This window comes from Tribolium castaneum, chromosome 9 (genome assembly GCF_031307605.1).
Source record: "Tribolium castaneum strain GA2 chromosome 9, icTriCast1.1, whole genome shotgun sequence".
Lineage (NCBI taxonomy): Eukaryota > Metazoa > Arthropoda > Insecta > Coleoptera > Tenebrionidae > Tribolium > Tribolium castaneum.
The window spans coordinates 8441923-8456457 of NC_087402.1; the positions used below are offsets into that span (position 1 = coordinate 8441923).

The following is a 14535-nucleotide window of genomic DNA, read 5'->3' on the forward strand; positions in this document are numbered from 1 at the left end:
TTTTTGCATAAGGTTGCGGGATAGGAGCACTTATACCCCGTAATATATTAATTAAATGTAAATATAGATTGGGTCGCTTCGTAATTTTCTTCAGGAAACGAAAACATTTACATTTTAATAACAATCTTTCGTCTATACGTTGAAAAATTCTAATTTATTGTTGGATTGTAATTTGGAATATTTGGTTTTAATTAATTTGCGAAAGCAAACTATATTATTTAACTGTAATTTACAGTTTAATTACAGCACACAGTTTAATGAAAAAATCTCAAACGCAAATTACACAGATATTTTAATTCTCGAAATACAAGAGCAAACAAATGTTCTTTGTGTAATGACACCAGTCATAAGCTCGCAAATGCGTGAAATGCTCACAAAGACATTCCATTTCAGCATTTTATCATCACTTGTTTAGTTTTATTTGTTTCGACCATCTTACTGCAGTCAAACATCATTTTCAATAAAAAACACATTCTCGATAAATCGAAAGCCGTGACAGCTCTTTACATAAATCAATAGTAAACAGGTCTAGTGACATTCAAAATGTCAGGATCACAAATTGACTGGATGGAGCGTGTAAAACCCTCATCAGGTTCGGCAAAAATCAGACGGAAACCCAGTTCTGGACTCAACCGTTCAAACATTTAAATTAGCGGAGAGAGCTTAGGGAAGTTTACCCAATCCTTCTAAACAATCAAAGAAATCCATTTGCCAAAGAAAACATGTTCAGACCATAAAAATTGCAGATTTCACGTTGAGTACAGATGATATACTCACTAAAGTGAAACTTTCGTTCGGTTATTATCAAAGAAAACGTCAAAAAACAGTAAAAATTATAACGAGACGGCACAGTTCGGAAAGTTTCCATGTTATGAAACTTCGAACCCTAATTAAGAAAGCCTTTCGTCCCGAAAGAACAAGTTGAAGAGGCAATTTATGTTGCTTATTAGAAGGACTAAGTAGATGATTGGTCTGGTGTACACAAAACCGAAAATAATTAAAAAACATTTAAAAAAAGACAGAGCTCGTTAAAGTTCAGGCGTGTCTGGGGACCCCGGCAACGAGACCCAAAGCCCAAAGAAATAATCTGTTTCTGGTGAATTAATCCTTTTGATCGCTACTTGAGATTATCATTTTCTTTGTTCCAGTTCTTTATATTCGCGTCTGTAACTAACACATGCCTGATCTTTAAAAGATCAGTGTTATTAAGGAGTTCTGCGGTTTGCCGACTGGGAAAGTAATAAAATACAGTGTCGTTGAAGTGTGAAAGGGACGACGTGCTCTTATTTCTTAAAGCGGGAAGGAAGCGGTAAATTACCGATGAGGCGAGAATATAGCCAAGATTTACACAGTACTCAAGTTCACGACTTCATTTTTGTGTTAATTAAGGTGCACCACCAGAATAAATCGATTCTTTCCCAACTCTACACAAACACCAAGTTTGATTGTTTCGCGGAAAAAACAACTCATTGATTCCGCTGCATAAGCCCTGTACACGTTTACCACAGCCGAGGATTTATACCGTTCAGGATATAATTAATTCGCGGAATGACAGCTTCATTAAACAAAATAAGGCACTCGCCTCGGCCCGATATAATTTATTAAAGTAAAATATCTGAAAGAGTAAGAGTATTACTAAAATTTACGACTTTGTGAAACATATATCCAAATTGCGAGCTGAATTTAAGACCATTTATTTCGCTTTTTTGAGGGGGGTTATAAACGCTGCCGCGCAGTTAAAGATAATTGTCTCAGTTCTATGAAAAGCATTAATCACCCAAATTGAAACCCTATCAGCATAAACAATACGAAATTGCGCCATTAGCTCCCACATACGATTGACTGGCGAACAAAGCCCCGCTGGCTTATTATATTTCTTTATCCATCATTTCTCTGACAGAAAAACGAACAAGACATGCTCGGTATCGTCTTACAATTCATTATTTTAAAATTACAGGAAGTATCCGCTATTTATCTGCGTTGTTAAAAGCCACCGTAATTGCTTTGAAATGCTAGGACAGTTTCAGTTTTCTAATGAGAAATAATAGTGCCTCCAGTCCAAGTTAAAAACCCCAATAAAAACACGCCGAAACGTAATCAATTATTATTATAAACAAATCAAATCGCACTAATTAAGATTAATTATTCGGCCACTAATCCCCGAATTCCTATTCTTGGCCCGGATTAATCACGATTAATCAATTTCGTAATTAGAATTTATTGCGGTGGCACCGCGACTTCAAATTTATTTTGATAAAAAAACAAGGAACACTTGAATACTTTTAACCACATAATAAGTTCCAAAATTATTTACTCAACAGTGCTAAACCAAAACTCCGCTCCTTGGGGGGGTCAAAGTCGACACACGACAATCCTTTGGGAAAGAACTCGGTAGTTAGAGCGTTAGACTTTACGAATAAATTTAAAGTCACGACTGTTTGGCGGATTGTAGTCAATAGTAGTGACATTTCGAATTTCCAGTTTTTGCAATAAATGTGACAAATACGCTCGGTCGTGTAATTTGCAGCAAAGTGTGGTCGTTTTCAACTAAATTAGAATATTAACTAAAATCGTTAATTACAACGACGGCAATATGTGGTAAGAGTTTCATTACTCATTATCGACCCTGTTGCCGCACAAAGGGGTACCGCCGTTGCCGAAATGATCAATAAAAAATTTCATAAGTCAGATTTGGCGAAAATTCTAATTTACTCACACCGAAATTAAACGACAGTTTAATTAGATATTACTGCATTTATTTACGTCTCAATTTCTTTTATTTCGCATAAAATCGAGATCCGAGTTATATTATGCACGTTTTATGGCGGCTATATCGACTCCAATTTAAAATTCTCAAAACACGTAAATAATTATTTCGGGGTTAAGCCGTATTGAAAGTCGTTGTAGCGTAAGGAGTTCTTTTATATTCCGCACCCACGCGATTGTGGTGACCGTAATTAATTAGCAAAATATTCAGATAAGCTAAGAACAATTTAAAGAAGAAAATTATCCCCGAAATTATTTGTTGCGTGCGGCAAACGGCCTATAAATCCTAATTATGAGCATTGTAAATGCAGTAAATAATAAGACGTCACGCTTGCTATTGTCGGGATTACGTGCGGACTTTTATTTTAATTAATTTGTATAAGTATAAGTTGACGTCACAAGATTTTTGAGCAGTTCCGGTGCCGATACTGCACGAAATTGCCCAAATCCCCCGAATCCGGTCTGCGGCTTTGCCGTAGGCTTTATTAACTTTATAATTTGTATGGGTGGTTAGGATTGTATTGAAGAGGGCAGGAAACGGCATAGAAGTAGCAGTAATGTGCGACGTTAGTAATATGCAGTAAATTGTACTCGTTGGTGAAGCCAGGTAATTTCCTTCTTGAAATAGGCGTAAGCTTACCAACTATGCAGAGGATTCAAGGCGCTGATTACGCTCTTCATCTTGCAAAACGGCAGATTTATTTTCATTCATCGTTTTATTGTTTCTTTCACGACTCAGAAATTGGTTATATCATTTCTTATTGTAACAAATACCACTCACTTTGACTTGGGGCATTAATAAAACATGCAAGACGTATGCCTGACGTTTATCAGGAGCGTAACTCCAGCGGGTTAAATAGGGATGATTAAACAGGTAACAAGGCTCAAATTGGCGTGTGTAAAATTAGTTCGACTAGAAGTGTTTTTGCAACATCCTGTATATTTTATTTCTGGTCTTACTAACAAACAATAAATTAGAGATCGGTATGAAATGGACAAAACTTGTATTTGTAATTTCATTTTGCTGTTCTATTACCTTTTTGATTGACAGACTTTTAGCATGCTCTATCCTTATCAATTATGCCGGGGGACCATTACACACAATCAGTGACGTTGTAAATAAAAAAGTGATGGAACACTTTTCAAATGATCTGCTAATAGGTGCAGTCTGAAAACAACTCATAATTGATGAAGCAAATATTTATTTTTTTATAGATTTCATAGTTGAATTGTAAATTTTCTCCACAAAAAACGATTTTGAAAATTCAATTGAAAGAAATACACAAGTTAAGAATTAAAATTTGTGGATTTTTACATGTCAAGACACATATAGGGCGAGTTAATTGAACTAAATTATGTATGAAAAAAAATCAGGAATGAAATGCATAGCATTCCACCACGAATAAATACAAATCCGCAATAACAGTAGTAATATAAAAAAATAATAATAAAAATCCAACCATAATATGCGGTTGATTCTTTACATTTTCATTAACTGCTTTCCTCTTTTAGCAATTTTTCTCCTCACTACCTACTCGCTATAGCAGCGAGAACCGAGGAGTTTTTAGAACAAAATAAATAATGTATTTTCAGCTTTTAAAAAATTGTTAATGCTGATTGGAGTTTTTTTAGGTAGTTAATTTTCTAATTAATTAATTAATGTAAATTTTTTTTCTAAAACGGTTGAAGTTATTTTATTAAAAAAGATTTTTTTTTATTGCGCTACCAAATCACTTTATTCATAACTTCAGTATTTTTTGCAGTGGTTTATACAGTGGTACGTTGTTGAAAACCATGTGTAGATTAAAAAAAAAATTTCAAAAAATTCATGAAGCCATATTTAAAAAAAATCTGAAACTTTAAACTTATTTTGTTTTCATTATTTTGTTTTTGTGTTTCACACTAATACTTGTTCCCTAACACAATACTTATTAATTGTTTTTAAATTTACTATCAATCTTTTTCTTTCCAAATCTTTTACGAAAAAAATTGCTGTAGTAAGGTGCCATTAAAAAAATGTTTTAACACAGGTTTTAATACTAACTCGAGGAAACAGGATTTCTAAAAAAAATACTATTTTTTTTAATTACTAGATGATGTGCTAACTAGTTTTTTATAAAAGTTTGTTTTTGTTAAACATTTAATAAATAAATTTTATTTTGAATAGCGCTAAAGTTTTCTTGAAAAATGTTTTGAGTATAATTTAAGACAATTTTCAGTTTTTGAGCATTTTTTATACATATCTTGCTTAAATTTTAGGCTTATTTACCGCTATTTCCGTCATTTTTGTGCAAAAAATTCCGAATCTAGCTTATATGGCAAATCAAATAAAAAAAGATTTTGACATTTTCCGAAGCATTTTTGCGATTTGGTAATTAAAACCTATTTGAATTTAATTAAGTTTTTTTCAATGCGGAGACATTATCAACCAAATTTCAAACGAACTTTAAACAAAATGTTTTTTTTTCGCGTATAAAACTTAGAGGACTGTGGATTAATTAAACTTTCGCACTGTATTTAAATATAATACATACAGGGTGTACCAGAACTGCGTGTGTTATTTTAACAAATAACAGAGCTTAACAAATAAAACGTTTTCAATTTGTAATTTTTCAATAAAAGTTTCAATAATTAACTTAAAATTTGGAAAAGATAAATTACTGAAACGTGCACCCGCCTATAAGTTCATAAATAAAAGAGCTGAACTATTTTTGTTGTGATAGAAACGAAATTTAAACAATTTAAAATAATAAATTAAATAAAATTATTAAACACTGACCGGCTCATTTGCACAAAAGAAAGGAGACAAACAGTGAAAATAATAAATAAGAATTTTGCAAAAAGTAATTTAGAAAGTTGATGTATTTGATGACATGGCTTTTATTACGTGTCAACACACGTATTTCTGATACACCCTGTATATCTCATTTCGCAATGAGTCAAGACGTAATATAAATATCTTTTTATTTATAGTTTAAAAAATATACAGAGTGGAAAAGAACGATTTGCTAATACCGGGCACTATTAAAAATTGTGATTTTTCCAGTCATTCAAATTTAAATCCTTACCTATATAAATGTCATATTTTTTGTCATAGGCGTCACATGAATGCCTCCGTATAAGAAACTAGCAAGAATGCCAGTAACTCCAAAATTTTATAGTCGCCTAGTATAATAATACTTACCATACCAACTGTAATGTTAAATCGAGTTGATAATTGTATAAAAAACTGATGGTTTAATAGCAACATTTAACATATAAAATGAATGGTTTATATGTTTCGCGTTTGCGGTGATAAGAAGTTCTAATTTAAAAAAAGTATACAGTTCAACATCCAACAGGCAATATCTCGGTATTCCGCAATCTATAGAAGGTTCTTGTTCAAACAGTGCTACTGAGACATCATGTCAACACATTTATTGGTTTTGAGAGGTTGATATACCGCCTCCTCTTCAACTTTATGAAAAATAAATCCAAAAGGTAAATACAAGAAAGCTAACCGTTTTCGCAATGTCTCCTTATTCCAACCGCAATAAACTTCACATACGTTTTTCCAGGAGCAAAGCACCGTCATGTAAACAAACGGCTTGTTTCATTTTATTTCAAGATGGCAAGCTAATTGAACCGAAACTTAGTGGTACGAAAGGCGAGTGCGCACCTATTAACCACACGACGTTCCCTTAATTCCGACCTCTCCAGCTGCTAACGACACTTGATCGCTTTTTAAGACCCATTCAGATTAAATATAACGCACTTTGCCGCAAGGCCCCAATCAAAAACGCCCTTCTCACACACTATTTATTAAAAAGAATTTGTACAAAATAAATATTGTCACATCAAATAATTAAAATCAAAACCCGACATAAACATCACGTTTTACGCCCGCTATAAAAATTAACTACGCTAATTCGTGGCCGAGTTGGCACCGAGTGTCTTCATCAGCTTATAGCATTCCTGCAGTTTCTTTTTATCGCCGATTCGTTCCATAGTTTTCGCTGCTTCGACCAACATTCCGGCCCTTTCTCCAGGCGATGACATCAATTGACCGGGCAAATGTTTGCAAGCCATATACAAAGCCGTCGCGTGTTGGCGCTCTCCTCCAACATCCTGTTGGTTTTTATCGCCTTTGCCGCAAATCATCGACGAACGAGCGTGACGCTGTCGCAAACTGCGATCGAGGAGCTGCTGAGTGCGGCCTGGGGCTGCACCCGCCATCAAGCGGGCGGTAGCTTCGTACAGAAAGACCCGAGGCAACGCGCTCTTTAAATAAACCGAATCAAAAAAACCTGAAAGGGCGATTTTAGACAAACTTACGGGAATATTTTGGGCTAGGGTTCGCAATGAAGATAAATCTTTTTGGAACGCCGTTAGGACATTGTTAGGGACTGGGATCGGCGTTGTTGATGCCTCAACTGAGTCCTCCCAAAGGGACGTTCTGGTTTCAAGGATCCAGTCGCACACCAGCAGTTGACACAACTGCAATTTTTTTACTCAAAAAAATTTCCACAAATTTTTGAGCCAACAAGAGTTGTCCCATCGGAGGGCTCAGAAGCCAATCAGTCAAGCAATATTAAAAATAAGATAACTAAGAATTTATAAAAAAACTATGTAACAAGTCCGCAAACGGACTTGTTACATAAATAACTATTATTTAAAAAATGTACAAAAAAAATCTTTACTTCTAAGCAAAAATATTCTCCTTCAAAAGAAAAATAGTATTTTTGTAGAAGTTTTTTTTCTTTAACACTTCAACTTCAACACCGCATTTAACCTCTTTATAGAGTAATTAAATATATAGAATTGCATTGTCGCGTAGATTACGTAAGTATGCAAAATTTCAATTCATTCGGACAACCGGAGCCCTCTCAAATTTGGCTCGAAAAATGTGAAACAAACAAACAGACAACAAAACAAGTTTAAATAAAAGTTTTTAAAAATCTGTACAAAAATAGCAGATCTGTAAAGATGAAAAACAAAATCTTTATTAAACAGAACATACAAATAAACTTCAACCGTAACTCAACCGAGCTAACCAGAAAAAAAATATAAAAAAATAGTTAAATTTTTTTATGTCCGACTGTTCATATTGAGAAGCTTTAAATCACAAGTAAAGCAATCTAACAGAAAATCATATCTTTATACGATTCACTTCTCGTCTCATAAAGAATCAATCACATATTGTACTTACATAAATAGTAATTATTAAAGAAATATTCTAAAAAATAATTCATGCGTTTCAATCAGAGCACATTTTTACTGCCAAGATTTATAAAAACTTCTGCAATAACTGAGCCAAATTGTAAGTTTTAATTTTTTAGAAGTCAATACATCTTCGTGAGGTAAGGGGTAATTCAGCCCTTAAAAACCACAACAGCCTGCAGGATATTTTCTGCTCTATCGAAATAAATAACTTCAAAGGTTAATAAGGTGCCGAAATATTGTTAATTGCCTATAACAATAAATTGTTAAGTGTAAATTATGAATTAAAAAATGCAAATATTAAAATTTCCCGGAGATTACGTATGTATGCAAAATTTCAGTTAGTTAGGACAACTTAAATCTCATCAAAATTGATACGCAAAATATAAAACAGACAGGCAATTAATTATTATTAGTCATTATTAAGCGTAGAAGAAAACTTATGATAGGTTTAAATCAGGCGAAGCAGATACAGCGTTTATACTTCGAATAAAATATGCTATTGTTTCTTCAAAATTATAATATAAAAACCACAAAAGTGCAACAAAAATACATTAAAACCACCATTATAAAATCATAATTTCTGATCCAAACAAAAAAATTGTGAAACGTTTTAATGGTGTCTGCCACGAATTATGCATTGTTTGGTAAAATACTTTTGCAAAAAATCTGACCAAAGTCACATGCCATTTAATCGTCAAAATAATTCAATCTTAAATATCAGTGAGTTAAATATTTGAATCCACTGCAAAAAGTTTATCTTCTGATGATAACAAAAGCGTACCTACATTTTCACTTAATGTTTAATTGTAAATTTTAAATTAAAAAATATTTTAAACTTAATTAGATACACAGCCCGCATTTATGTCTACACATTGTACACATAACCAGACTTATAACAAATTTTATATATTTCCCGTGGACCGCCAAATAAGTCATTTTGAGAAAAATTTTAACTTACACTGACCGGCTTCTGAGACCTCCAACTAAAGCTAACGGTTCCAGAGGTGTGAAATTATGCGCTAAGTTGCACTGGAGAGACACTGCACTTTGAATAACATGCAATGCAACTACAATGCACCTAAGATCATAATATTCATCTTCTTTTCTTCTCAAAGATTCTATAATAAAAATAAAATACTAACCAAAATCAAATTATCCTGTGATTTGCAGCTGGAATAGGTCAGACTGTCGGTTAACAACTGACTGGCGTGATCACACTGCTTCAGAATTTTCTTATGCGAAACACTCGATCCAGCAGTAAGATAATTTTTCCTAGCCACAAAGGCGCCAATCACGGCTTTAGGAAGCGGATTTTCGAGATGTAACAATGATTCTGGTATATTTTCAACTTTTTTATACACATCATCGATGTTCTCCTCTCCAAGGAGCCAATGAGAGGCCACATCGACGACTGAAGTCCACCAGTGGGCTATTTCGTCACAATTACCTTGGGAAAAAATTACATAAATACGGCGTTTATGTTTAAAGTAGGGAAAACCTACTGTGCGCCTGACTCGAATTAAAAACTGTGTGTACATCGGTGGCAACATTTTCAAGCAACAAATGGACGTAAGTTGACACGTCCGTAATGTCCGTCTTTTTGTCTTCATATACGTCATTTTTATTACCGGGAGTCGTTAAAGTTTGTAGTGCAGTTTCCAGTAAATGTTCTCTATACGACTAGAAAAACATCGTTCATTCCCCGTAAAACCCCCATAAATTAAAACAAACCTTCATAGCGAAGGACAAGGGATCGGAAACGTTGCCAATACAACTAAAAGGCAAATTCGTGGCTTTGGCATCGTAGAGAAACCTCTGCGAAAGGAAAAACTTGAACCCGTGAGGAGTCAACAGCCACTGCAACCTCGGCGGAATCGGATCGCAAGAATTGGTCGATGCTAACTTCGCCAGACCTAGGTAATATCTCTGGATCCCTTGTAAAATATTCAAACACGAGGCTTTAATCCTCAAAGCCAAGGCGACGTAAATGTCGATCATTTGAACCGACTTCATTTTGGGTTTCGCCGCTTCGGCCAAGTTCAGTGCACTTAATGCAGTTGTCAAGCCGAGGAGATGACAAGTCTCTTCCGGCCCATCCACCAATTGGAGCTGATGTAAGTCGTGATAAACCAAAGAAAGTTCGCGGCAGGAAGTCAGAGCTTCGTATCGCGTGGCTCTGGAGTCATTTATCATTTCTGTGATCTTCGAGGAAGAATTAAAGCTTACCCGTCGACGAAAAAACCTCCGACGTGTCTAGACAACCACCGCCCGATCCATAACCGGTGCATAACTTGACGGAACACTTGCCAGCACAGCGACAACACGAGTTCGAAACGACTCGTTGCTAATGTTATACCGAAAGTTTGGAGACACCTCCGAAGTTCCTGCTTTGCTTCGAGTTTATCACCCGCTTTGATACAAATATCGGCCTGTCTTCGATGGCGCCAGAATTTCTGCGCCTCCTTTGAACTACTCGGAATAACAGGGTCGCCGTAAACAAACATTTTGGCCAAGCAAAAACCCAAAACCATCAGATTTATGAACCAAAGCATCAACGAGGAACCAAACGAAAACGGCGTTTGGCCGTCACCTACACAATATCACTTACTACTGCTTCATTTAATTCGCTATCTATTACCTGACGACAAAATATTTCGTCCAACACTTGACACCTCCTGATCTGAGGAAGCAAACTGTTTCAGGACGATACCAAAAGGATTAAAGGAAATGACCGCCAACATAAACATGAACATTGTAATTCGGGTTTGGTCCAAAAGACCTTTGGAAATCCCAACGGTCTCTTCGTCACTCTCATCCTTAATAAATGTCGAACACTCGGGACTTGATGGTAAGGAGTGGTCGGGTGATGAGGACGAAATGTCCGAATGGGGAGGAGTGTCTTGAGGGGGATATTCCATATTTTTGCCCGTCGTTAGCAAATCTTTGAGAGTGTTTTGACGAGCGGCCATTTTCAGAGCCATGTTTTCTTGTTTCAGACGTGTGTTTGAGTTTTGTAAAAAGCGGATGTATTCGATTGTTTTCTTCAAAATTCCGGATTTGTTTAACTGTGTGAATATTTTTTTCAATTAATTATTTCGATCCATACAAGGTGAATAAAAAGTATGGAAACAAGTATTTTTTCTTTAAACTTTTACACTGTGATGACTTGTGACATCATTTTTGATATGTTCTGTAGTTTGTTTTAATTTAATGAAACTTCGATCTTAAAAAGATTACATTTTCAAAGATTATTTTAAGCGATTTTGCTTGGGTTTAAGCCACAAACTCATTTAGTTTGCGATATTTGAGAAATTAAACTAAAAACAAATACCAAACTAGACAAAATAATCTTAGTTCAAGCAACTTTAATGATTTAGCACTATTTTTAACCGGAAACTAACTGTTTTCAAAAGATTATGTCGGATTAATTATTTATAAATATAATTATTTTATACTTACATCCACAAATTTATTTTTTATTTATTTACATGTTACAGAGTATTAACCTCTGCTTATTTAATTTCAACCAATTCTGAAAGGCCTTAGCTTAGAACCAACTTATCTGAAGAAATTTCGTCGAAAAAGCCGAAGAGGCATAAAGAAAATATAAAAGAATCAAAATAAAATAAATAATTTACATATTATCTTTTGTGTTTATTTATGTGTTATTTATCTGTTTACCTAATTTTAGACAATCCTGAGTAATTTAGAAAGCAGCAAACTCACTTATTTCAAAAGATTTTGACAAAAAAAGTAAAAAAAACAGCCGACTAGGCCAAATCACATCATTACAACTAAATTTTTGAGCCGGAAAATAACATATTTCTAAAAATTTCGACAAAAGAAACCGAAATTAGAATAAAAAATAACATAACATATTTATTTTTTATTTATTTTTGTTATTTACGTAGTTATTTTGGACAGTTTAGAGTAATTTACAAAGCAGAAATCACTCACTTATTGAAAAAATTTAAAAATAAAAAACATTATACAACACCAACCCATGTTACTATAACCAAATTGAAATAATTTAACTCTATTTTGAGTCGGAAATTAACTTATTTGAAAAAAAAATCATAGAAAAACGAAATGATCTTAGACAATTATTCTGAGTGATCTAGGTTATCATAAAAGCTGAAATTCTCCAACTTCTAAAGTTTTCGCCGAAACAATTGAAGAAAATAGCAGTTTATGCCAACTTGCATTATTTAGCTCTATTTTAAACCGGAAACTACCTTATTTCAAAAGATTTCGTTGAAAAAAGCCAAACAATAACAAGAATAACAAGTGTAATATCAAAACAAAAAATAAAATAAAAACATAACTGCATTACATATAATCACATACATTTATTTTTTATTTACTTGTGTTATTTACCTGCCTACATAATTTCAGACAATTGTGAGTTATTTAGCTGATCCTTAAAGAAAAAGATTACTTATTTTAAGAATTTTCCCCGAAAAAACCCAAACTAAACTGAATCTACCTTATACCACCACATTTCAATTATTTAGCTCTATTTTGAGCCGAAAACCAGATGACACTTCGCCAAACGAAACGAAGAAAAGATTAATAAAAACATAAAGAGATAAAAAGCAAAATAACTAATATAAGTAACAAATATTTTATACCCGCATTATATTTTGCACTTTTTATTTATTTGCCTATTTACCGAATTTCGGCTCATTCTGAGTAATCAGGAAACTTTGCCGTAAAAAATAAAAAATAGACGAATTAGCTTTAAATTACATTTAATTTCAACCAATTTCAAGCGATTTCGCTCGGAAAAAACTAATTTTCAACGTAATGATTCACAAGAAACAATAGCACGCAGATTACGAGAATACAACACAATAAAAATAGACGAAAAATATTTTCAAACAACAGCAAAAAAACTTTCTACGAGAATAATAAATAATTCTTACTATCAACGTCGAGTTGACAAACTTATTGTGCAAATTAACGTTCAGATACCCTTCAGATACCATTTAAACTGTTTTAATTTGTATTGTTTTAGATAATTTTTTACACTCTAAGAGTTGGTAAAAAAATACAAATTTAGTGGTAGGTTATTACATCTTAATAAATAAAAAAAAATTATAACGAAAAAAATAAAAAAAACGTTTAAGCAAAAAACGCTTGATTCATACTTTCTGTTCACCTCTAAATAAAAAAATAGAGCATATAACATTTGGTTTTGTACAGTAATCAAGTTACTCCACTTATTAGATATTATTATCAAATATCTGTGATAAAAATCTCACCTTTGCTTCAGTCCCCACGACGATATTTTTCAATTCGACAATCTTATCATTAATGCTGGTCCTGTACTTCCTCTCGATAGCATTATGAGCACTCCTCTTCACCTCTTTAACCTTGGGCTCCTTCCCAGTCCCTTGAGGAATCCTATTGATGGGAACTTTATTCTCAGTGTCTAGGACCAAAGGGATTCCAGTGGTCAAAATCTGAGTGCCGCTATTCACCAAAGTATGCAAAGAAGGTTGAGGTGAAGCGGCTGTAGTAGCGTACATGACAGTAGGTTGGGGATTAGTTTTAACAATTTTCGCTTGGAGCAACAGCTGTTGCATTTTATCAGAAGGGATTTGGTTTAGGTTTTGTACAATAACAGGCTGCGTTTTCGTGATTTGTTCGGATTTGGGATTTGGTTGTAGGATTATATGTTGCTGATTGTTTTGCTGGATTGGTAAACTGGAGTAAACAAGAGGCTGTGATTGGGAAATGATAACAGCAGTTGGATTTTGGACGTGCTGCACGTCTGGCTTGTTCAATGTTGTGAAAGCTTGCCGGTTTTGGGCGTTTGCAAACTGATTTGATTGAAAATTCTGGGAGTTGAACACAGGATTTTGCTGCTTGAGAGGTGAGAGGGTCTGAGGGTCCAGAAACGTAGTTTCGCTGATATTTCCCAAATCGAAGCTGACATCGTCCATGGGTAAGAGAGGGTCAAGCTGGGAAAATAGGGCATCTTCTGGGAACAGCTCATTGCTCTTCATCAATTCGTTTTCGCAGTTTGTTAGGATATCTAAAATGATGCAAGAAATTGTAATGGGTGCTATTTTTTAATAAATGAATGTTGATACTCACCGTCTATACCTTGTAACTCATTTAGATTAAAATCCCCACTAAATGGGGGTATGTTCTCATCCATTTTTTGCGTTTTTTGAGTCAACTGTAACCACAGATGTAACACAAAAACACATAAACATCACCATACCTTGAACAGCGAATCAAATGTCACTTTAAAATCGGATGATCAGTGACGTCAAAAATAAATTTTGCAGTGACATCTATTGGTGAGCTTACACTTTTACAGATTTTTTAGCGTTTATCAGTTCTTAATTGTAAGTAGTTTGGTGACTGAGGTATAGATGGGGCTAGATGCATTATTTTTAAAAATACAAGGTGTTTAAACATAATTTTACGTCTATAAAATGCAACTAGCAATACACACATCCGGTGTACACACATTTAAGGATAATTTTAATTAGTCAAATTATGGTCGTAAAAGTAAATCATGATATCAGAGGGTTCACAACAAGTGTTCCTCCG

General features: G+C 34.0%; 1 protein-coding gene, 1 long non-coding RNA gene and 1 other non-coding gene across 3 annotated transcripts; 1 reads left to right on the forward strand and 2 right to left on the reverse strand.

Annotated features, from left to right (window-relative positions):
* The first annotated feature begins 5848 nt into the window (after positions 1-5848).
* On the forward strand, positions 5849-7243 carry LOC135267076 (uncharacterized). Its single transcript, XR_010335335.1, has 2 exons — positions 5849-6246; positions 6324-7243. It is a non-coding gene; the product is annotated as an uncharacterized LOC135267076 (long non-coding RNA).
* SREBP (Sterol regulatory element binding protein) lies at positions 6551-14230 on the reverse strand. Its single transcript, XM_969102.4, has 9 exons — positions 14071-14230; positions 13233-14008; positions 10607-11033; positions 10195-10558; positions 9700-10144; positions 9471-9648; positions 9111-9415; positions 7081-7242; positions 6551-7026 (listed from the first exon to the last, which is right to left on the reverse strand). The coding sequence occupies exons 1-9, from the start codon at positions 14132-14134 to the stop codon at positions 6670-6672; spliced, it is 3078 nt and encodes a 1025-aa protein (XP_974195.1). The 5' UTR covers positions 14135-14230; the 3' UTR covers positions 6551-6669.
* Mir33 (microRNA mir-33) lies at positions 8969-9070 on the reverse strand. The gene has a single exon (NR_036285.1). It is a non-coding gene; the product is annotated as a microRNA mir-33 (primary transcript).
* Positions 14231-14535: the final 305 nt, after the last annotated feature.

Excerpts from the sequence above, each read along its gene's own strand:
- SREBP (XM_969102.4), bottom strand. The coding sequence starts at position 14,134 with ATGGATGAGAACATACCCCCATTTAGTGGGGATTTTAATCTAAATGAG. Across the intron at positions 11,034-13,232 it reads TCGTGGGGACTGAAGCAAAG|TTAAACAAATCCGGAATTTT; the intron begins GTGAGATTTTTA and ends ATATTCACACAG. Across the intron at positions 9,649-9,699 it reads CCTTGTCCTTCGCTATGAAG|TCGTATAGAGAACATTTACT; the intron begins GTTTGTTTTAAT and ends ATGTTTTTCTAG.